Genomic DNA, 24,630 nt, shown 5'->3' on the forward strand with positions numbered 1-24,630 from the left:
CAGCATCAGCCCGGCCGTGACCTGCAACACACACACACACACACACAATGTCTCTCTCTCTCTCTCGCTCGCTCTCTGAGAGGGGTTCAGCTCCTTAAATCTGTCTAATTAAAACACCAAATCCCTCTACTCCCCTCACCCACCACACTTCCCAACCGCATACACTCCACACACACACACACACACACACACCACCCTCCTCCTTCCCCACTGCCGCCACCCCCGATTCCGCAGGAGAAATGATTATTAGGAATTTAATGGGGGAACGTTTCCCATCCCACACCATCTGGGGCTTGGGAATGGCACGGAATTTGAGGATGCTGCCGATGTGGCAGAGAATATTATTTTCATTTTTCTTGACTGGTGCTCAGATTTTCAGGCGTTGCAGGAAAGACTCCAGATTACAATAAATTACCATAACGTACTACAAAATAATAAACATATAAAGAAAAATGTGTTTTTCTGTGTTGCGGATGCAAAAACTTCTCTCAACTTCTGGGATGATTGTTGCGGCTCTGCAGCCATTTCCTATAGAATCACATTGTTTGTTTTTGCACTAATTGTGACACCATTATCTCATTGCAAATTCACTTCTGCCTGATATATATCCCCCATTCCTGTCCTTCACCTCCCACGCAGAGCCAGGCCATATGCTCCTTCTCTCTCTCTCCCTATACTTGTTTCTCCTCCTCTCTCCCTCACTCTCTCTCTACACATCTTAATGAGCTTCATGAATGTAGAGGTCCGTGTACGTGTTTGACCCTGTGCTAAACTGCTTCATGTGGCCCCCGTGCACCGTGTAGGCGTCAAACACCCACCCCTCCCCTCTCAGCTCAGCTCGTCCTCACACTTGTCATCCTCTCTATAGGCTCCGAGAGAGATTTAATTCAGCCTCCAATCCACACACATGCATATTCACGTGTCGCAACATTAAGACTGACAAGGTGAGAATTTTAGTAGATGAGATAAACAAGGCCTGGTGGGGAAGGATGATACTAAAGAGATGATCCTCGGTACCAAAGAGACCTCAGGTAATGAGGTCTTCGAGTTTCTGACAATGTTGAGAAACAGGAGGATGACTGGGAGAATGAGGAGAGGACAAAAAGCATCTTGTCCATAAAAACCATGTGAATTTTCATATTCTATACAAAGACTTTGGATTTATCTCACATAATCCGATCTTTGATTTCTAGAATAGCAGCATTTATTTCATCGTTCAAACCAACATGAAGGACGTCCCAACAGAGTTTCACATCCTTTGCCCTCAAAATGTATTGCAATATTTAAAATTTGTGACTCCTGAGTACCAAATTAAACCCAAGACAATTGCCCTGTGATGCTTCTTACTCTTTTATTCATCCACAGCTAAATCAGAATTGAATTCAAAGGTTTGCTATTCATGTGACTTAACTTGATGTGTCTGTAAAAGCAAAGCCACAATGTGCTATACAGTATGATAGCCCTGAAATGACTTTTTTGCACAAAATGAAAGAGAACAAGAGATTCATGCTGATTTGGAATCTCACGCTGTGATATTCTGAGTCATTAGAAAGCTCTGCAGAACTGAATAAATGCTGATTTACTGGTTGCCAGTTGGATGAACTGAACAGCAACAGAGACACTGTTAGCACGAAAGTGACTCGATCGTGCACGGATTGGAAATATGCTTCTTTATGCTTTTGCTGTGCATTCTATCATTGTTGTTAACCCTGACATGCAGATCACGCAGATCACTCACTCACAAATCAAGAAGTCAAAATTAAAAGTTCACCACAAACCGAAGCTGCAAGGGTTTTTCCTGTAACTTAGTTTCTCCTCTATAATAAAAAAAAATACCAAGAGACTAAAGTTAAGTAAAAAAAAGTTTTTTTTTTGTGTGTGTGTGTGTGTGTGTCTTAGTTTTCGTATACAAGAATGGAATGCTTAAATAACCAACATCTTACATTCAAACTGGACCACGAGATTCCAAAACTCATCACAGACAAGTGTTGGTGAAGCTCGTTGCGCTTTCAACTTTTCCAATACAGTAATCGGAATTTGGATCGTTTCACGTTTCTTAATATGTTTTCATCGTAATGCATTTTCACAGCGCTGTTGCCGATGATCCTAACACAAATAAATGACTTTCTCCATATAATTTCATTAACGTCGGCTTCATCAATTTACCACTGATTATATGAAATTAGCCCACACCCCGCGCCCGCAGGCCTCTCATTAAGACACCTGACCATTAAAATATCACGCAAGCCGGTCCGTAATCCGGATGGCATCGATCGGACGCCAATGGATGTAGTAAAAATACCGGAAAGAAACCTACTTTTACTTTCGTTCATTTGGAGAGACTGTCCTGATCAGCCGGTGGAAAACCTCCGGAGAGAAGCTGCTGTTTCTGGGATCAGTTCTCTGCGCTCCGCGGCTGACACCCAATTCCTCGTGGGCATAGTCGTCATTAATCAATCACGTGATCGCTTGAAATGAAGCCAAATTAAGACTCTCAGATACAGACTTTTATAAAGTGCGAGCAATATTTACTTAGTTTCACAATTGTTTAATAAAAAAAATTTAAAAATCGGACCTTTACGATTGGGTCAAATAACTAAATGAATAAAAGTTTTAAAATGCAAAGCTTTGTTACTTCAAGACTGAGTTAATAATCAGGCCTCATTCGGGGGTTATGTAAGATTATTACATGTTTTCATTTCTCAATAATTAACAAATATATGAAATTACGCCCAGGGCGATTTTTTTTCATGATTTATTTTTCTAACAACTTTCTAAATTGCCTTCCGCTCGGCTGTCGATCATTTTTACAGAAAGCTGAGAAGCTATTACAACATAAAGCCTCTGAAAACCCTTTCATTTTATTGCGACAAAAACACATCACAAAACATTCACACATTACTTCACGAATATTTCGATCCATAACGAGTTTTTTTTTTGAATGTGTGCGTGAGAGAAATAGTGTGTGTGTGTGTGTGCGTGTGTGCGTGAAAGAAGTGGAAAATAGAAATATAATCATTCGTCGTTCAGGAGATGTTACAAAAGCAACAGTATTTATGAGCACAGTCACCAACATTTAAGACATGAAGTTTATCAGCTGCTCTTCAGCAGGAAGAGTAAAGGTTCACATCCAACTATCCAGAGCGGACATTTCGTTGCATATTGATGATGAACATCTCATTTTAAGGCATGATGTCTCGGATTTATGTAGTTTTAATAACTTCCCACGACATGATTTTCTTTTCAGTCTTCGACTTTTAGTGAAATATACATCGATGAAACATAAACAAACTGTGAATGTATGGAAATTCACATAAAAGTTAATAATGTAGAATTTCACGATATTATTTATAATATATTATCCACATCTAAATGGTCGGACTTATAATAAAAAAAAAGCTTAAATAAATAAATACAATAATAATTTACATTCACCTCGTTACCACACTATTTACTCCAAATACAAATGCGTTTCCTTTGTACAGATGACGTCGTCTCCCGAACACATGCTCCAAACGTTTCTGAATGTTTTTTTTTTCCAATTGTCATCATTTCAATTAGATATTTGACAATGAGAAACGTCCCATAAATATACATATATCGTGTTTTATGAACAAAGATTGCATTCGGCTGTTTTGCATAGCTCCATTGACTTTTATTGCTAAAAGACTCAATCTGTGAACTCCAATCACGCCTCAGCAAATATTCCCTGATGAAGTTAAACGTCTTTAAATTCTTCTTGCTTGTTGTTTCATTTTAGCTGATTGTTTTATTTTTGTACAAATATTGAATGTCGTTTAAATGTTGTGATCCCCATAAAAAAAAAAAGTTTTTCCACTGCACCATCTTTTTGCAATACTACTCCAAACAATCTGAGAAAACTCAGCACTTGTAACTAATTATTTTATATTTGTGGGTTTCCAAACAAATATGTGGCAGCGAGCCATTTAATCTGATCTCTGTGAAACCAATCAGAAGATCCATCTTGAATCCATCTCGTGTTTTTCCAAATTAAAAGCACTGGAGCAAGTCTTGAGGTCAAGTAAAACCACCATATCTCATTTACACGCGATTGGCATGTTTCTTTTTAAAAGAAAATCAAAACAAAATGATTTTTAAAGTGAGCATGTTCGCAGTGCCTCAGCGAGTCCCTTTCGTTCCGCTCTGGACATTTGCAGAGGGGAATTGAATCTCTTCTGAAAGTTGAACGTTGAACAGCTGATTGATTAATTGTGGAAAGAGCCATTTATTTCCCCTTGTGATTGGAAGGACTGGCTGCGGACGTGCAGATCGTACGGGAAACGGGCCTCTGGGGAGACTCTGTACATGGAGTTGTGCGCAAGAGCCGTGCGCCCGGACGCACTGCAGTAGCGCATGCCATAATGGCTGCTTTTGCCGTAGTCTGGCGGATCTTCGTGTTTTCGGGAAAAGATCCCGTTAAAGTTCATCGGAGGGCTCAATTGGCCGTCGAAATGTGAGCTCCCGCTGTCTGGGGACGGGTTCTCGTAGTAGGGCTCGTACACGCCGCTGTAGCCGTAGTGTCTGAACGGTTTGGAGCCGGTGTCCGCGCCGCTGCCGCTGTGACCGGGCGGGGTGTTCATGTCTGAGCCGGGGTACGAATACATGGCATCGTATGGCGCCCTGCCAGAGAACATGACCTCCCCGTTGTGGTCTGTGAGGAAATTTCTGGCGTTCAGCTGCAAGCAACCGGCCACCAAATTGGTTGTGGGCTGAGATAATCCTTTGCACAAAGTCTGGACGAAATTGAGCAGATCCGGTCTCTTCCCCGCGCTCAGAGTCTCCGAAAGGGCCCAGATGTAGTTCTTAGCCAGCCTCAGGGTCTCGATCTTGGATAGTTTTTGCGTTTTGGAGTAGCACGGCACAACTTTGCGAAGGCTCTCGAGCGCGGCGTTCAAGCCGTGCATCCGGTTGCGCTCTCGGGTGTTGGCTTCATGGCGCCGGACCCTGGACCTGTCCATCCGCTCCTTGCCGTGCTTCTTTTTCCGGGGGCCTCGCTTTTTAGGAAGCCCGTCCTCATCTTGATCGTCCTCCCTCTCTTCCTCGTCTCTGTCAGACGTGTCGTCCTCGACGTCCCTCATGTCTGAGTTGGACCTTTCCGGGTCGTGCGCTCGCTCCTGCTCCAGGCTCTCGGGCATGCTGTCGCGGGGATAATTGGCACCAAATCGCGGCTCACACATCATATGAGATTCCTCAAATGGCAGTGTCAACATATTTCCTATGCAAAAATGAGAGAGGAAGAGGAAACAAATGTAAAGTCGAACACGCACGCAGGTCACGCAGCTTGTGCACCTCCGCGAAAAAACGCTCAACTTTACTGGAAGTAAAAATGTAAAAAAAAAAAATGTTTTCCACTAAAGAACAATGTGAATACGCATTTTCATCAATAAACCTAATCAATTAAAGCCACTAAATTCACATCGTTTTAACAACATACCTCAGGTCAGTGCGCGCCGAGCGTGTCCCCAAATCTCTCATCTGAATCCGCAGCTTCTTCTCATGCAATTAGTGGAACATTATTTTAGCCTTACTATCCCTTTTTCTACTGCGCTCTGCTCTTTTCCTCTTCTCTGTTCTCCTCACCCTCTCTCTCCCTCTCTCTACGAGGAATGACACTCATGCCAACAGCGGGTACCCATGCCATCTGCCGCTGACGTCTTGTGGCAGCGGAGACCACGTGCTCAGTGTCCCACGGGATCGCGATTCCTTACCGATCATCTGGCGTCTCCTGTAATGGGCACCGGGAGGCCCGCGTTTACCGTCAAGAACACAGAGCGGAGAGGGATAACAACTAATATCTGCATCTCCTCGTGTAAGGAAGATGAATTCATGTCTTTTTGTGAGGGGAAGAAAAAAAAAAACGAGGGATGCGAGTCTGCGGGCATCCTCAACAGGTGAGACAGGAAGATTGGCTCCATATTATAACAAATTAATTCAGGAACATTTAGATGAGATTGGGAAAGATTTACAGAAGATGGGAAAGACACGAATAAAGGCATCGCACATGAAGTTGGGGACACAATCTTCATTTGCTGACATCTTTGAGCCTTTAGACTCACCAGGTCCTGTTTAAACTTTAACTTCGTCAGTGCGTCGTCGGACCAGAAAACGGATTTATTCTCCAACAGAAAGGACAATACGTGAATGCTTATTGATTTAGATGCTGACAAGCAATCATTTTGGTTATTTAATTTAGAAAAATAAGGTCAGAAGAAAGCATATTTTTACAGTCATCATTACACATGCGCATATAATGCAGTAGTACTACTGCTGTTTGGATTGAAAGACTAAAACCATACATATACAGTCTCAACAATCAAGTATTTATATTTTTTATATTGGTTATTGTGCAATTATTTTCTTAAAATAATCGATGGAACAAAAAGGAGTCAAACAATTTAAAATAAATGACATCATCACCAGCAGCATCCCAAAGCCGTCTTCAGTGTAAAATCCAGATCCAAAAAATGTTCTTAAAACTGAATTGTGCAAAAATTGTAACTTTACAAATGTTCTGTTGGGTATAGATACAAACTAATCTCAATTAATTAGTAACCAGCTATATAAAACATGTTAAGAAATTCCAGTATGGTGTGAGAATAATGGGGTGGGCGTGCACATAGTTGGTACCACAGGACCGTAGACTTTAAGTACACCCCATGGAAAAGGCCTGGTGGCACGCCGCCAACTCCACACTGGGGCACAGCTGGCATTCGATATGGGTATATGCACTCCTCAGTTATGTGGAACACACACACAAGTACACACACACACAAAAGAATGACCTTGTTGCAAAGGCAATCAATGAAATCGATTTATCAATCTATATATGGACATCACCATCGATAGGGCCACTGTGTTGATGACCTATAGGTGTGAGCCCAGCATGAACACACACAGGTGAGCGTTCATCCCCAAAGCCTAAAGTGTGTGTGTGAGAGACATTCATTGTGTATTGTGTTTCTAAGTAAAAATGAGAACACACACACACGAGCGTGCGCACGCGCAGAAATAAGATGAAGAATAAAATAGTCACTTCATCACTGACGTCCCCCCAAAAATGCCTCAGCTGGTCTGCTGAGCGTTCTGGTCCAGCACACACACACACGCACACACACACACACGATGAGTCAAACTCCCCTTCTCAGACTAATCAGTTGACTGCACTAATTGCAAATGCAAATATGCAAATTTATATTAATTAATTACTCCACTAATTAGTTCTCTTGTCTTTTCAGGTAATAAATCATGGTGTGGTTGAGAGAGAAAGAAAGAGGGAGAGGAAGAGACGTGGCGTGTGATCTTTGTCTGCTGGAAATCCATGTTTCGGGTCTGAATCCGATGCGGTGATGATTTTTCTCCACCGAGACCCTTTAACATTTTTGTTTTTCACACCGATACAAACCTATTAATTATTTCAACTGGTATTTTATTTGTCCTCTTTGTGGGTGAAAGCGTTTTAATTTGAAAGGTACGACTAATAGCAGAGGTTGGTAAATCAGTGGCGTCTTGCTGACAGTTCTTGCCTGTCAGCTCTTTTAATTATCACATTATCGGTTTTTATAGACATGGTGTGTGCATCGTGCGGAGCTGCAAATGAAGGCGCATCCGATTGCATGCTGAGCTGCAAACGTTTCTCAATTGATGTCAGTAGTTAAAAGGAGTTTGTGTCTGATGGGTGACGAGTGCAGGTGAAGTGGGTGAGGATGTATTCATGCTGTGGTAACAGGATTTTGACCTGGTCACAGTCTCAGTGTCTGCAGGTCATTAATTTTATTTTGGTTAAGGGACACGTCTTTTTTTTTTTCTTTTTAAATCATGACAGTGAACTTATATTTGCACTGTTTGTGTCAGAATAATATTTCCAAATAGCCAATGCTTAAAAAAAAGATAAATAATGCCATAAAGCAGTTTTGCAAGAGTTTTTATTTTTATAAAACCTTTTAATGGTATAATACTGTTGAAGAAATAGATTTAATAAAATGGTTGCAATTTCGTAAAAATGTTGTTCCTCTTGTTTTCAGTGAATGAAGCTTTGTATTTATCGATCAAGAACATTGTTCTCATTCAGCTTTTTAATTTAACCCTTTTTCACGTCACCAACAAATAATTTCAGCCAGCGTCCTGCTGCCTTTAATATATTTGCTGTTGGATGTGTATGAGTATTGATTAGACATCAAGGTTGGAAAAACATGATTCATGCCACTCACCTCTGAACAGACTTTCTGTTACACATTAGAAGGTCATTAAACTCAAACGCAAACACAATCACACGCTGCAGTAAAGACCAAACAATATCCAGTTAATTTATCATAAAATCATTAGATAATCATGTTAAAACTGACTTGAGCCAAACAAATATGACAAATAGACTCATAAGCCTTACATCTGTAAAGCATCAGGAGACCTTAGGGAATGCGTACAGATTCATGAGGGGAAATTATTCAGTAAATACTCCATGTTTACAAACTCAACACGAGTCATTATGAAGAAAACAGAAGAAAGACGTGAATTTAAGTCTTTATTGCATTCATTTGTTAGCTTGTTTTGTCCAAACCTACTCAAAGCAAGTTTGTTACACAGGAACCCGCATGCCTCCACTCAAAAGATGTGTATTTTCTTTGTGCACTTTGAGCACAAACTTTCCACCCGACTTAATGGTGATCTGTCAAGTAGATTATATTTAAGTAACAAATATGTTCAAAACTAGAAAAGCACTCGGAGAGCGCAGACCTCCACCAAGCAGCTCATTCCCCTAATTAGATATCCACATAGTGATCTGGATCATCATCAAATAGAACTTTAATACACCTTACGGTGATACTTGGACTTGGATACTCATCAGAAGGTTCTAAATTGTTCTTGGCATCTTTATACACCAACCGTGAAAAGTAAAAGTGAATTAGAGCTGAGTATTGTGTATTTTTAATGGGGGCTTTCAATGTTACATTTTTGTTTTTGTGTTCTGACCTCATTCTGGATCCGATCCAGATGAAATTTGGTTGTGAGATAGAGGTCCCCACCCTTCACGACTGGGTCAAATTTCATAAACAATAATAAATAATCAATTGCCAATAATCAACCGAGATATTGAGGAACACATTTTGAAGCTCCATGGACTGAAATGTTACCAAATATTTCAAAGTGGATCCATAATTCAGAATCTCTTCTGGATCATCACCAAAATGGAATCATCTGTTCCTGACAACATTCCCAACATTTTCTAAAAATTTAATTAAGATCTGTCCGTAACCTTTTGAATTATCTTGCTAACAGAAAGACAGACAGACAGACAGACAAGCAAAAAACTCCAACTCAGCAGAGATAAAAAATAAAAAAAAAATAAAAAAAATTTAAAGGGTCTGCCGCGCCCACCAAATTTCATGTACAGCCACTGTGTAGTTCTCGGTCATCCTCCTCACCTTCTCAGAGGTTAAACAGCAGGTCAGAGAACTGCGCTAGTACTACTGTCAGGTTTCATGCTTTTTCACTAAGTGACATTCAGTGCATTCTAGAAGCCCACGCTGTCATCGGTGAGAGTCTTTAAATATTACCTGCTAAAATGCTGTCATTCAAGCGCCATCCTGGTTCCAGCAGTGAAACACATCCGACAAACCCCAGAGGAGGCCTGAGGATTGTGGGACTGATTACCAGAGGCCAGGTCCTGGACTGGTGTCCTCCAGCTGTGCTGCTCTACCCAATTAGAAACTCCATATGCTGCCCCACTCAGCTGTTGAGTGGCCACACCTCCCACCCACACAGGTGTGAGTACTGTGTGTGTGTTTGTTGTTGACGAGGTCGCTACACAAACAAGCACTCATGAGGAGCCAACAGCAAAGTTTCTCCTTGCCTCTTTTTTGTGCTTGGATGCAGGATCTTTTTAGAATACATAGAAATAATCTGATTTCATTTTGTGCCTTGGACCACTGCTGTGTCACCTTCTTCATCCCACCTCATTTAATTACACCCAAACAGAGCAACTTTGGCTGCCACTCGTCCTTTGATAAGAAGCACACAGGTATTTAGGTGGGTGGCATGCAAGTGCTGATAATATTAAAATATGGGCTCATGAATAATAGATATGTTTTTGAAGATGTATAATGTAGAGATGTTCGTCCCATTCCCAGACAGAGAGGGGATGCAGACGTTGCTGGAGGCGCCCGCTTCTTTTTCAAAGCACAATCTGTTCGCACACGTTCAAAGTGTCTGCAGCAATCTGCTGTGGCCAAATGTGACACAATTAAAGACTAATAAAAGTGTATCAGTGTATAAGGATGGACTCAATTAGCAGGCCTAGGAAGGGGTATCTGACATCACACACACATATATATTATATACAGCGTTTCTAAAACAGCTGACAGGAATGATAATTTTGAAGCAGCAAAACACTCATAATATAAATTTGCTGACTTTTTATTTTTATCTCTGCTCCCCCCCCCCCCCCCCCCTCTCTCTCTCCAAGCATGAAGCCAAGATGATTGACAAGGCTGCAATGGCGTTTCCTCACCTAATCGACACTTTCAGTGTTGATGCGATATCTTTCTTCCTCTCCCCTCATCAACTGTCCTCAACTCCTCGTTGCCTTGCTGTGTTTGAAACTCAATTTTCATTTCTGAATATAAGTGGAGAATAGCGACGTTAAAAGCATGTAACACTGATAAGCCGTGTGCTAGAATTACTGAGTCACTTCTCAAAATGTGTCATTTATTTTTAAAATTAAAATAAACTTGTGCTTTGGTGCTTGAATGACTCACATTACCACACAGTTAGAAAACGGTCAGCAGATGAGCAGATTAACAGCTGCAACACAACAGTGATGGTTGCTCAGATTGTTTCTGTATAGAACATATCTATTATTCCTTTTTTATTTCTTACAAGATAAATCTATTCACATAACAAATAGTAAGATTATTTGTTTTTGGAAATATTTTTACACTATTTAATAAAAATACAAAAATACTAGACTAATGTGAATTTATCTGCAGATGCATTAAAATAATTGCACTTTGAGACTTCACTGAAAAAGCCCAACTCCACCAAGAGACCCACGATAGTGTGACCCTCATCGTGTTAATTGCGGACCACAACCTGACCCTAGTATCTGGATCAGATTGGTGATATTATCAGTTTCATAGTTATTCTAGAAAAACTGCATTTCACAAATAGTGCTTTTATCCAGGATCTAGATCAGGAACTTTTTGAGATAAATTGGACACTTATGTGAATCATGATGTTCTTAATTCAGTCTGATTTTTTTTGTTCTTGATATCTTACAGCAGTAAATATTCTGTGAATTACCATTATAAGCCTTTAAAACAAAACAATTCTTCATAATCACCACAGCCTTCACAATCTTCATCAAAGAAAGAACCAGCCTACTTTGGCATGTTTTTCTGAGTAATAATTATAATCTTGACAAGCTTTTGAAAAGTTCTTGAAAAGTTTTAGTTGACTTGTGAAATCCTGGAATCTTTTTTTCCCTAGCTTTCTTCACATAAAGCTTTGTGTGTTCTGATCTACCACAGACGCTGAACTATATTGTTTTTGCACAGCACTCGATTGAACTGAAAATGAAAGCACTGAATTCATAGTGAATAAATCCACCCCCCTTCACCACCCCTAGCTGTGCAGTACAACTGCACCTAGCTCTCTTCTCTGTTAAACTCCATGACATCACGCCATCTGTGTTTAACCAGTTTTAGAAAGAACAAGCAACATGGTGGCGTGTTTGATTTAAAGAGGAAGAGCTGTATGATGAATGGCAGCTCCAAAAAAAAGTCAACACAACAAAGAAACTGTGTGATCTTTCACTGGAAATGTATGTCGTTTATCACATATAGGATGCACGTGACAATTATTTTTTTAATCAAGGAAGAAAACAACTCCACAAAACTTAAAGGTCCCATATTATATCCTTTTTCCACAAGTTAATGCAGTTTCCAAACACTCATATGAAATATCCGCGCCAGTCTTTGGTCAAAATAGCAAACAGATGCTGCAGGACAGCGTCTGTCATTTCTGTCTCAAACCGCTTTGCCAGAAACGCTCTGAACCCAGACGCAAAAGTACGTTCATAGCGAGCACGCCCTGATTAAATACCAATTAACTGACCTACATAATTGTATATAAACGCATGTGGGCTACACTGTAAATCTTCCTCACCTTCTTCTTGCCCTCTCAACTCTGTCTCTCTCTACTTCACCTCTTCTTCTGTAGGTGTGTGTGTCTTGCTGATATAAAGTTTAGCTTATGAAATAGACATATAAAGAAAAGCAACTGAAATCCAGTAGCTCAGAACGGAGCTAAGACTGGTCTTAAAGTGGAGGCCTTTATTTCCCACAATCCATCACTGCTGTGGAGCCAAATGGAGCGACCTCACAGCAGATCTTTGGGAGCTCGCCGCCTGCTGCATCCGCTGCTGTGTGTCACATGGGGTCTTGACGGGGGTCTGCACTGCCCCCTGTGCCCACCTGAGGTGCTTACAGTTGGCAGCTGAGACTCCCTCACCTGACAGGCTTCCAGAGAGGAACCACTTGGCCGCCAGCAGGAGTAGCTTCTCCCTATTTTGGGGGTCGGCCCCCAGTCAAGATGAGGGAAGCTTGGCTCTTTAAGACTTGGGCCAATTCCCAGACACACTAGCAGCTCGTGCCACAGAGCCCTTTGATTCTGGGCTCTTGATCAGTCACTCTGAATAAAGCTGTGTGCTACTTCCAGCTGATAAATGGGGCTCACTTTTTATTAAACAGCTTGATAGGCGACGTCTACTTTAAATGCTGAATTATGTGGCTATGTGAAGTTAAGTGATTTGAACATGTTGTCGGTTTAGTTTAGGTCACAGGATGGATTCCCACAGGGCCAACCACGAAAAAAGCCTCATGTGACAGCAACAGACTTCATTTACAGTCTCTGCTGTCGACCAGAAAATATGAAATCAATTAGATGATCAACACACAAAGAAAATGGCAACTGTACTACCATTTTCATTCTTTCATCAGAATTAATGCCAAAAGTGATCTTGTTCAAATGGACTTTCTTTTATGCATATTAGCAAACTCAGTGGTGGAATGTAACCTAGTAGATTTACTCAAATACTCTACTTACAGGAACATGTTCAACCCAAAATTAAAAATTAGACAAGAACCTTTTAGTCCACCAAACGTTTGTCGAGTTTCACAACTTTAAAGTTAGACAGACACAGACAATGCAAAGTCGCTAGAAAGATAAAGATATGTTAAATAATATTTACAATGGCATTTACAATCTATCTATCTATCTATCTATCTATTTATCTATCTATCTATCTATCTAGATAGGTATAGATATCGCCAATAATTCAAATAATGTGTCCTCTGCCCTCCGTCTGTGTGTGATAAGAGGACAGCCAGGTGCATTTGAGTGCCTCCACATTTGCACGCATGCATACATTATACATATCTAATGGCCATCCTTCCTGCAGGTGTGGCTGATAAAGGAAAAGTAAACTTATTAGCAGGCCCAGGTAACATCGGAGCGGAAGTTCCCACCATTGGCCATGTAATTAAATTATACAGAGCAAGTCTCAGGGTGGCGGTTAATGAAGGGACAGGCTGGTGTGTGCCATCACATCCACCCCCTCCTCCTCCTCCTCTTCCTCCTCCTCCTCCAGTCTGAGCCTGGGACAGGAGGTGGGGTGGAGCAAAAACACCAGCACTCACATGGACGAACTGCATTTGCATGTAAGGGAGCGGATGGAGACCCACACATGTTCAAAGCACATGACCACAAACATGCATCTGTGCATCTCTAAATTAATGCATTTACAACCCAGAATGATGGAACAAGCGCCACAAGGACACACATGTCACATTAAAAACACAAGACAAGGAAATACCAGCAAAATGAACTCATTTGCACATTCTACTGCCAAATAGATTGACGGGTTCCTTAGTAGAAAATGATAAGAAAAAAAGGCCCTGTAAATCAACAGTGAGCCAAATAAACAAAACAACAAACAAAAACACACAAATCTTACTTTGCAGCTTCACCAAATTCTTCAATTGTGCTAAAATAAGCATTAAAAGCTCTTTACAATGCTGTTGATGGCTTTTGGTTACAGGCAGTCCCCATTCTCATGCCTGGCAATGGTCTTTTATAGCGAGGAAGCTAATACAAGATTCCTGTTCTAGTGCAAACACAGTGGCCATGGGCACCAAGGAACAGCTGCCGTATAATTGAATTAACATTCGCCTTCTGCTTCGGCACTCAGCTCTGTGCTGAGAACTCGTACACATCCCTCCACGAGCTCCATCAACCTGCCTATGAATATGCATGCTGCTTGTGATAAATATGCGCTCTGTGTCTAATGTTTGTGGAGCTGCATATATGGCGGATAAAGAGCTATATGGCGACTATCTCAGGAGGGTGTCAGGGTATACATCAAGTCCGTTGATCATTTTTAGTGCTTGAGGCCCTCTGAGGCTAAGAGCTGAGCTCCTGTTGGAGTCGCAGTGTGATCTGAAGTCTAACAGAGACATCTAGTGGATTATCCACTGTGAGACAAGCTCACATTTGAGTTTAGGTGGAACAAACATGGTGGATTTTCATTAGGGGCGAGAGTCTAATAGGAATGTATGCTCATACAGCCCATAATAATAACAATAATAATGACAATAAGAATAAAGTTAATAGCTATTAGGTTGTACTTACAGGGAAAATGTTCCTGCTCACAGGCATCATCTTAAATCTGCAGGCTGACAAGATGACAAAGACTTCGGATGGCCTTAATTCAGCAATAACATTTAAACATGATAACTAATATTCAATTACAGTTGCTCTCTTGTAAAAAAAAAAGAAGCTCTCCAGCAGTTGAGTTTGAAAGAGAGGAAGATTTAAATGAAATAGTGATTAGAAACTTCTAAAAAAAATTATTCTGAAAAAGAAAAGATTCAGCAGAGATGGAGATCTCCTAACTTCAGTAGGAGTCAAGTTACTAATGTGGGAATAATCAGATATTTAGTATTAATATTTCATCATTCATTTGAGATGACCAGCAACCGTTTTAATAATTCATCATAAATTTAATATTATTATTAAATGGTCATTCTACTAATTTCAACAGTTCTTAACAGCTTGTCATGCCAGCGTTCAGTGCAAAAATCTAGGGCCATAAATCCAGTAGATTTACTGTAGCTGTTTGGATATTTTTTTAGAAACTCTGTGGTGTTTCTTGAGAAGTTATCCAGTTTGGAACACCGCAGTTTGCATTTTTGTGGAAAATTTCATTCACATGCCGTTGTAGCACATAATAAAGTGCTCTAGTTTGAAGCGTGGCACACAAACTGCCTCTCCTCCCCAGTTATTCACACCCTTACAGTTTACTACATGCATCAGCTTTCAAATTCCAGATGGGGTTTTGTGTAAAATCTGTGGATTGTCCCTTTAAACATGCAGAAGTGTTGTACAAATAAAGACAGGCAGACATGATCTGAGCCCTTTGAGTCCAGATTTATTGATCCAGCTGTGCAGTCACAGAGAACGGTGGCCCACACAGCCGCCTGGTCGGCATCGGACGGTGACACACACACACACACACATGCATGCACACACGTGCATACAGACAAACACACACACACACTCTCGCTCTCTCAGTTCAAGGATGTCGTCAAGGTTAAAACTTGAGGTGGTTTACAATTACAACTGTTAGCTCGTTTCATATTTTTTAATTGTATCATTGTCATTACAGACCAACATGGCCTTCTTCATATATCTACTACTAAAAATATTTAGTTGTATCAGCCTGACAGAGCATATAAAACATGACAAATATAGATTATAGTTGGGAAAAAATCTTATCGGATTGATTTTGGAGGTGATAGTTATTTACCCAGCTTTACACACACACACACACACACACACACACACACGCACACGCGCACACGCACACACCCCTTCATTGATAGGGCAGGTCACAGTGAGAAGATCAGAAATGCACATTGAGTTTTTGCTCTCTCTCACACACACACATTCATCGAACATCAGTGACTAGAACAGTTTTAAATCAGTCGTGACAGAGCGATTCAGACTAAATCAGGAAACAAAGTATGAAATACATTAAACAACAAATAATCTGTTCCATTGTTACCATTACAAAACAGCGTGATTAGTAGTCTTTACATGTCATAAATACAGCTATGTTTCTGATTACGGCTGGTATAATTTCTTGTTAAATATTCATATAGGAAGGCTATCACAGTAGCAAGAGAAAGAGAACAAACTACAAGACTGTACATGTGTTGTTTCCTCGGCACAGAAAACATATTCCACTTTACCAGGTATGAGGCAGGTTTTGAGGGTGTAATTTTCTTTTTCCTTCTATGCATGACTTCAATTCATTCAATCATTATTCCACGTTTCAATTGTACAGTTTTGAGCCACTTAACTTTTTTCTAACTTCAGAGCTGGTGGAACACACACACACACAAGGAACAAGCAAAACCATAGTTGAAGTTGTACTTTTTGACAATTGAAGTTGAAAAAGGAACAAACGGGAAAGAAAAAACAAAAACGTTAAACAGTGACAAATTAAAAACAGCAAATATACCATCAAATATTCCATTATGAATGCAATACCTCTGCAACATCAAACTGCTGACTTACAGACGTGTCTGAAAAAAGTCTTCACTGGCGACTCTGCAGCGTCTTGTAGGAAGATTCGTTTTCTTCCAGGACAGAGGAGTCAAATGGAAAGTACACATATAGGCACACATTCAGCCAGTTGGCCTGCTAACCGCTGACGGTACTCTTTAGACAGAACGTAGCTTGATTAGCATTCAATGCCTGACAAACTACTTGTCATCCCAGCACGATACTAAAGTTTCTTTTACAAAAACGTGTAGTGTGTATTCAACTAAAAACTACAAGAAAGAATTTCGATGGATTTAGAGACTTTCAGATGCAATTATATTCCCTTTTGTGACCCCCATTTATATTATGTGTTTTAGTATAAGTACTGGTATACACGTGTACGGTATACTTTATAATGAGCTTAGAAAAAATATACCAAGAAGAACCTCATCTTGGCACCACAGATTTTGGGATGCCAAAAAGATATTAGGACACATACAAGGAAAACCAAAAATAAAAGTGCACAATTTTGAGGAAAACCTATCCTTTGTTGCAAATACTGCTAAAATGCTTCTTTTCTTCTGGTAAAACATTTGAAGTATACAGTTAAAGGTGAAGCAGAATTGCAGAGGTTCAGCATGTTACATATGCACAGTAAGCAACATCTGCATTTCCTATACGCAGCATTACAAGTCAACCAAGAAGCAAACACAGTTTGGCCTTAGATGCATCACAAAAGCATGTTGGATTCACCGGCAAAGAGGCGTACAAGAACAATGTAAACACACTGATTAAACATAATGCAGCGTAGGTGAAGCTGCTGTAACATAAATGTACTTCAAATTAAAAGACATACAGTACACATATAAGATTTCTGTCTATTTCTCCAACAAGGTGGAGTTTTTGCTACAGCTTAAATACATAAGGTATCAAGAAGAGGTCTATTGACGAACGCAACGCAAGTGTGAGATATTGGACACATCTAGTGCAAGATTCACAAAGGAAATAAAGCAAAACAAAGACTAATCTTACAAAACAGAGGTAAATAAACGCATCTTACATTTTGTAAAACTTGTGTGAGTGTGTTTGTGTCACAGAGGGTGTGATATGTCTGAACGTTACATTCTATTTCTTGGACATATTAAAGTTTGATATCTTACATTATATCAGATGTACACATATATAAACCTTTAACATACAAACATTAGACAAAAAAAGACCAACAAAATAAGTAATTCTGGCTAAGGCGAACTAAAATTAAAATATCTTAATGTCTGCAGGGAAAACAAACAGGCAGTGAAAACGTTAGCAGGAAAATAAAACACATTGTTTTGTTTCATGTAAAAGGCCTGACAGGAAGAGTTCTTAAAGCACAGGGGTAAAGTTCTCTAATGGATTTGTTTACTTATTATTTTGTAGTAAAATAGTAGAGCTACAGAACCAGTAAATGTAACCCAGTGTACTGTACACATATATTCATATGCTATACATATAGCTGTTAATATTCCTTCTTAATATTACTCTATTCCTAATTTCTGCATCTGAATTTACCTGCTATATAGTAAAGACCAAAATAAATTCCATTGACCACACAAGATCTAATCTGAAGACAAAACTCTGTTCTGAAACCAGAAGGGGGATCAGTAGAATAGCTACACCTCATACGGCAAAGAAAATATTCTCAATTTCAAAAGAGCAACGCAAACATTTTCTGTTTCAGTCTTTCAAAAGGCTCCGCTTCATCCTTACCATCATTGCTGTCATTTTGAGTTCAAATAATCTTCCTTATCAGTAAGCAAGAAAGAAGGAATAATGCACGTGGGTAGAGCTACAGGCTCTGCATACAGGAGCGCCGGAGTTCTCTGGTAAAAGCAGCTGAAACATAAAAGGAAGTGAAGGTGTTAGTTTCTTGGTGTCCATTAGAGGACAGCAAAGCCCTGCCGATGGCGGTTCCTCTGGTTTGCGTTTGAAACGTGGGTTCAGCTGCGCAGTAGCTGTTATTCCATCACTGCCTCTGAAGTGGGAAAACAAAACAGGAATATTAGCAATTAAGTAAGATTACACTCAGATTACAGACAGTCTTCTTTACAGAATATAAATCCAAATGTAATGAAACAAACCCATTTATAAAATAAAAAAACAGTGCCATGGAATGCACCCCCCCCCCAACATAAACATTGAATTAAGCCAGTTTCAACAAAAGGTGAATTACATAATTGGCATACCGTACAATTTATTCCAGGACAGTTGTGTTAGTTTTGCCTATAGGTGTACAGTACATAATAAAATATTGTGCAGACACTTCATTAGAACCAGTGATTATGGACTGCAGGAATAAGCCCACCTGCCACTCCTTTGTTCTTATTTCCTTCACCCTCTGGAGATTCGGTTCCTTCAGACAGATCTCCTGAGAAGCCACAACCCTTGTGTTATTGATCAACTGCCTCAGGTACACTTAATAATAGCAAACATGGACTTAATATGAGCAAAATAATACAATCCTCAAGGTATCCTCTCTCTGTAATTAACTTTACAAAAAATAAAACAAACAAACAAACAAACAAACAAATAGTCAAACAAATAGGCAACATTTTTCCCTGTCTGTTTCAGACTTTCACAACAAATTAATTCTAAAAAAATAAAAATAACACTCCCATTATGAATATTTTTATATATTTTTCATTTACTTTGAATTACAACAGAGTGTATACTTAGCACAGTGAAATAATTGTCTCATTTCTTATGGCTCTGGAATCGGACAGAATATGGGATGTACCATTCTGCAGAGGAGGATTCTTGTCTTTGACACTCTCTGGCTGCGCCTCCTGCTCCGTCTCCTCTGCGTTACCATCTGGCGGTCTGATGGCCTCTGCTGACTGGGGTGCCTCCCCCTCTAATTTATCCTTCTTTGGTTCAGGGTGTCCTGATTCTGTTGGGACCTCCTGGGGCTCGATAGTATCTTCCTGCTGGGCTTGTTCCTCCGCTTCCCTTTTAGCTCTCTCTTCCGCCTCTGAGGCAACATGGAGTAAGCAGGCCGGTTAGCATACATGTGATCATCACAAAGAAATTCTTACTTAAACTCAGTGGTTGATCACTTGTTCTCTTTCAGACCTGACATCAAGCAGATTTCTATATGTGCCGTTTCATTCCAGCAGAACGGCTGCGTTCATATTTATCGGCTTTTAAGTTGACGTGGGGAGATTGTACGCAAACAGCTGCTTCATTGCACATTCAGTGTTTATAAAGCAACATTACCGTTCATTTTGAGTCGTGTTTGAGTCCATCTGATGAATCTAACACTCTCTTTTAGAGCTGTTTTTTGAAAACATGTGGGTCTTACATGCTCCAATATAATTGTCAGATAGTTTATAACTTTGTCAGTCTACCACTTAGTGCTGCACAAATAGAGTACAATGATTCTTTAGCGCATTCGTAGCAGACAATGATGATGGAAGCCATGAGCTTTCACGAAATTAGTCTTGATTATGTAAAACGATATAACTAGAGATATGCAGGAGAAGGATAAATACCAGCCACAGGAGCAGTCAAATTATATTTAATCTAATTTAAAGAATTATAATTGAAATTTAAAACACAATTTTACTGTATTAGATAGCCTTTATGATGGATGACAAGTTAAATAGTGAGACAACTTGATTCAATTGTATTGAAACAAAAACTGTTGCCTGTGGGCTTAGTGATCGCCATGTGTCTGACAGAATCCTAGACTAACACATAACAGCCAAATCCCTCCTCTGTTGTCTAAGACCGCAGCAAACGCCAAGAGCACAGCAAATGTTAAAATTATAGCTGTCGCTGAGAGCATTGCACCTTTACGAGCTGACGTTTCAGATTTTAATCCATCTCATGATCTGTTCAGACATTGCAACTTTTACCAGAGAGCTAAAACCCCTATAAGACCGCAAATCATATCCTTTGACTGTATTTTATTCTTGATTAAATGGATGCACTGTACCTTTAAAAGCCTGTGTTTTCCACCTCTCTCTATTCTGATACACGTCTTCATTCCACAACGCCTTGAAGTTCTTGATGTCCACTGTCAGCAGAGAGCTTTGCCCCGATGAGCTGCTGTCTGAGCCAGAGCTCCTCGCGGTCTGCCTCTTGGGCTCCTCTGAAGAAATACTGTTCAGACTGCACAGACAATTGAGAGGACATTTTTTTTACAGCCCATATAGCCACGCTGGCATTTATGTGTGCTACTGACACAGCATGGCTTTGAGATAAACACGAACATCACCTTCATAAAACGCTTATAAGGGAATCATGTATCATGTTTGCAGTGTTGGCCATCCTATTCTAACACAGTAACATTTGTTGAAAGTCAAATAAAATACCCTCAAACGCCTAGATTGAAATATTTCAAAAATGAACCAAAGTGGTGATGAAGCCAGAACCTTTGCTTAAAAAACTGATTTCAGGAAAAGAAAAGAGAGGCAGAAAAGCAGAGGGAGCCATCATTACAGTTCATTGGAAGAAGCTATAAATGCCGCCATGAAAAGGTCCAAGCACCCAGGCGTGTTCACAGACAAAGAGGTTGCGCAAGCGGCAGCGCTATCTGAGACTTCCACTTGGTTGGCTTCCACTGGAGGCCCACTGTGGGATGTTAATGACTGCTGCTGAGGAGAACGGGGAGGCTGATATTGATGCGCAGGTGCAGAGGAAGATGCCCCGCCAGACTCATTTTCTAAACAGCTTACTTTAAACGACGCAAAGTCTAAACAAATAACAGATTCAAATTCATCTTTACATGGGAAAACTAAAAATTGAAGTTACTCAAGAAAAGACGACTTGCACTTGCTTAATTGTTTGGTTTCAAAGCCTTGCCTATACCTGAGTCAGCAGAAAGCTGGAGGAGAATAACTAAATAAAGGAGTCAAGGCAGTAGAGATAAAGTCCTCTCCTGATGTATCTTGAGGTGATTGTGTATTCCAGTCCAGCACGATGGCAAATTCTTAATCAAGGACAACAGCAGAGCTCGACTTGCATCTATAAATTATCAATTTCAAGTTATGCGGCTCTTGATGAAAGATGGAGACATTTCCACACATGGAAATGGATTACTCATGGGATATACATCTGCTGCTCTCAATATGTCCATCACGCTGTTATTGGCGATGTCCGATCACCTCACCAAGCCAGCCGCTCGTTGCAAATGTGTGAGAAGTAAATGGTGGAAAACAGCACAATTTACAGCCCTGATCAACCACACCGGCTGGTTAACACTGATTCACACTTTCATCTATGCAGTCCTGTTGCTCTGCAGGACATAGCCATTTAGAAAGTCATCATTTTCAAATGATCTCTCACCTTGACCGCCGTATGCCGGCAAAGCCTGAATGGGTAGCCTCATCGATGAGTGGGGTGATAATACGCTCCATCATGTCTGTCAGCACAGTGAAGGTGGGAACCACAATGAAGTCTATGAACCCTGGAGACAAACATGTCAGAGAACGTAATGCAAGTTAATACATATTCATGTTCTTAAGTATTATTCAACTGTTGAGTGCAGACTGAGATGAAAAAAGCCAGAGCAATCATCATAATGCTGTGCTTTTTCTTTTCTTTTTTCTTTTTTTACTTCAGATTAGAAAAAAGATGGAGGGGTTCTCACCGATCTGGGACTGTGCTACCATTGTGGACTTCCGGTCGCATAGCGGAGAGAACGGCAGACCAAGATCTGCTTCTTTGTCTCCCTGGAAATAAAAAAGCTGCCTTGATTAAAATAATTGTCCGTCCTCCATTGATCAAAATAAATAAATAAATATATATATAATAACACTTCCTTCAACATACGTAAGATTTGACTGGCCTCTGGCCTGCGCTTTATTAAACCAGAAATGTGTTTCATTTTCTCTTCTGCTTTGTCACCAACAGATAAGATTGGAGTTGAGAGGCAATGTTCTTTGGTGAAGCAATTTATTGCCAATTCATATCCCTGGAGACAGATGCACTGTGAAAGCAGCTGCTGTACAAACTAGAATAATAATGATCTTAATATGGATTAATAATGGATGTGTTTATCCATCCGTCTTTCTTACTGACATTTACCAAAAACAATTTAGAATGTATAGCCAAAAGCTTTGGAATCATTTTTAAGAATGACAAAAGGCATATTCCACTAATGTTGAATCAACGCACCATTCGCACATTGTTTAATCTTAAAGTTATGCAGCAACTGTGTAAAGAAAATACCTTTACTACTAGAAAAGTACTCAGAGAGCAAGTTCTTCCAATACTACACAGCCATCAATAACGTTTATTTTTACATAGTAGGGCAAGCATGGGGCAATTTTGGTCCAACCATTGGGCCAACATGAGCAAAAAGAAATCTCATTTGAACATCAGCTGAAGAAGATGAACATCTGACTAATTGATTTTCATGATAGCATTTGTATTTCATTTTCATTTTCCATGAAGAGTGGAGTTGTTTACTGGGAAGATCAGAAGGAGAGACACTCTCTTGAGTGTTTCTGTCTGAAGCTATTTGTCAGAGGTGATACTTCAACTATAACTGAATTAAATTTCATTCAGTTATTTCTTAGATTAATCCATTCAGATTAGCCACTCTTGTTTTACTCAATGTACCTCCACTCACCTGTCTGAAGAACTCCTCCAGCAGGGAGGTGGTCCATCGGTGGTGGAGGTCCCACCCTTTGGCCGGGTGGCTGATGTCTGCGGTGTGCAGCAGCAGGGACAGGGCTTTGGGCTTGTCAACGCTTCAAAACAGAGCAATGAAAATAAATTTAGAATGACATTTTTTTCTTAATATTCCCTTTAATAACACAAATCTAAAACAGGAAGGATGCAGCGGAATAGTTTTCCGAGGTTTACCAAACCATAGAAAGCTGAAATGATATTACTGTCGTGTAATCATGGCTTGAAGAGGATTTTGTCAAATACAGCTGCATATGGTAGATAAAACATCTGCTCGAGGCAAAAACTACATCATGAAGACAAACAGATATTTCAGACAAATCTGCAATAAGGAGATTGAAAAATGTTGGTTCGAGGCTACGTGAGCATTTCCAAGAATTCTTGAAGCAAACAGACTCAGTCATGAAAAGCAGTATGAATGTGGCACAGCTGCACATCCACACAATAAATGCCTGCTTCTACAAGAACCACATAATAAAAACTCCATCGGTCCAAGGACTGTGTGCACGTGAGTATGTGTGTGTACACCCGTGTGTGAGCTGACATGGATGCGGTCCTCCTCCCTGCCTCTCACATCTGATCATCATTGAGCACATCTGTCTAACCACCACAGTGTAGCGGTTGTGTGCAGCTCTTACAGTAGCCCTCAGCTGTGGTAATAAAAAATATCTTAAAAAGCCACTTGATTTGTTTAACAAAACAACTTTTGTTCTGTAAGTTATAATGATATTATAACGAAGGCATAACGCACAAGCTACAGGTGCATGGTGTCACGTTAAATGCAAACAAGGTAACAACATAGTGTAAATTCACCTGCTTGCAAGATGCACAATTTCAAAATATGCATAGATATCAGCTGTCCAATATGCATGGACATCACAGAGACAAATGGTCCCACTGAAGACTTAAATCTTAAATAAAAGGCTCACAAATGTAGTTTCTTTTTTGTTTCAAGTCTTGTTAATGTCTTAAAACACTGTTCAACAAGCAACGCATTTTTTGGGACCGTTTTCAAGGTGGATTAATACACATTTTGATAATAAGTGGTTCTGACAGTAAGACAGTGACTCATCATAAAATAGTGGTTGCATTTATGGTAATAAAGAAACATGTCAGCCAGCCCACCAGTGTAGCTCACTGATGTGTGTGTGTGTCTGTTTTTTTATTTCATATTCCCCTTTCACCATTTGTTCTTGATTCGGTTAATCCATTTGCTACACTGGGACACAGTGTGAAGATGCTTCATCTCACCTCATCAGACACCAATCATGTCTGAGGAGCCGCCAGATGACCGTATCGAAATATCATGTTGGATGGATGGAAGCATGAATGCAG

The 24,630-nt window shown here is 40.1% G+C and overlaps 2 protein-coding genes across 2 annotated transcripts in view; both read right to left on the reverse strand.

Moving 5' to 3' along the window:
* Positions 1–4,226: 4,226 nt before the first annotated feature.
* On the reverse strand, positions 4,227–5,231 carry LOC137915103 (neurogenic differentiation factor 6-B-like). The gene has a single exon (XM_068758588.1). It carries the CDS (start codon positions 5,229–5,231, stop codon positions 4,227–4,229), a length of 1,005 nt encoding a protein of 334 aa, XP_068614689.1.
* Positions 5,232–18,617: 13,386 nt separating this feature from the next.
* The window catches only part of LOC137915108 (dual specificity calcium/calmodulin-dependent 3',5'-cyclic nucleotide phosphodiesterase 1A-like), a 48,760-nt gene continuing 42,747 nt past the window's right edge, over positions 18,618–24,630 (reverse strand). The window contains exons 14-20 of the mRNA XM_068758594.1: positions 23,237–23,357; positions 22,253–22,334; positions 21,949–22,069; positions 20,597–20,772; positions 19,397–19,630; positions 18,965–19,027; positions 18,618–18,634 (exon numbers count right to left, since the gene is read on the reverse strand). Of these exons, the coding sequence (XP_068614695.1) occupies positions 18,618–18,634; positions 18,965–19,027; positions 19,397–19,630; positions 20,597–20,772; positions 21,949–22,069; positions 22,253–22,334; positions 23,237–23,357 (814 nt within the window). The remainder of the gene's footprint in view (positions 18,635–18,964; positions 19,028–19,396; positions 19,631–20,596; positions 20,773–21,948; positions 22,070–22,252; positions 22,335–23,236; positions 23,358–24,630) is intronic.

This window comes from Brachionichthys hirsutus, unplaced genomic scaffold (assembly GCF_040956055.1).
Source record: "Brachionichthys hirsutus isolate HB-005 unplaced genomic scaffold, CSIRO-AGI_Bhir_v1 contig_273, whole genome shotgun sequence".
Classification (NCBI taxonomy): domain Eukaryota; kingdom Metazoa; phylum Chordata; class Actinopteri; order Lophiiformes; family Brachionichthyidae; genus Brachionichthys; species Brachionichthys hirsutus.

Coding starts and splice junctions, on each gene's coding strand:
- LOC137915103 (XM_068758588.1), bottom strand. CDS start 5,231: ATGTTGACACTGCCATTTGAGGAATCTCATATGATGTGTGAGCCGCGA.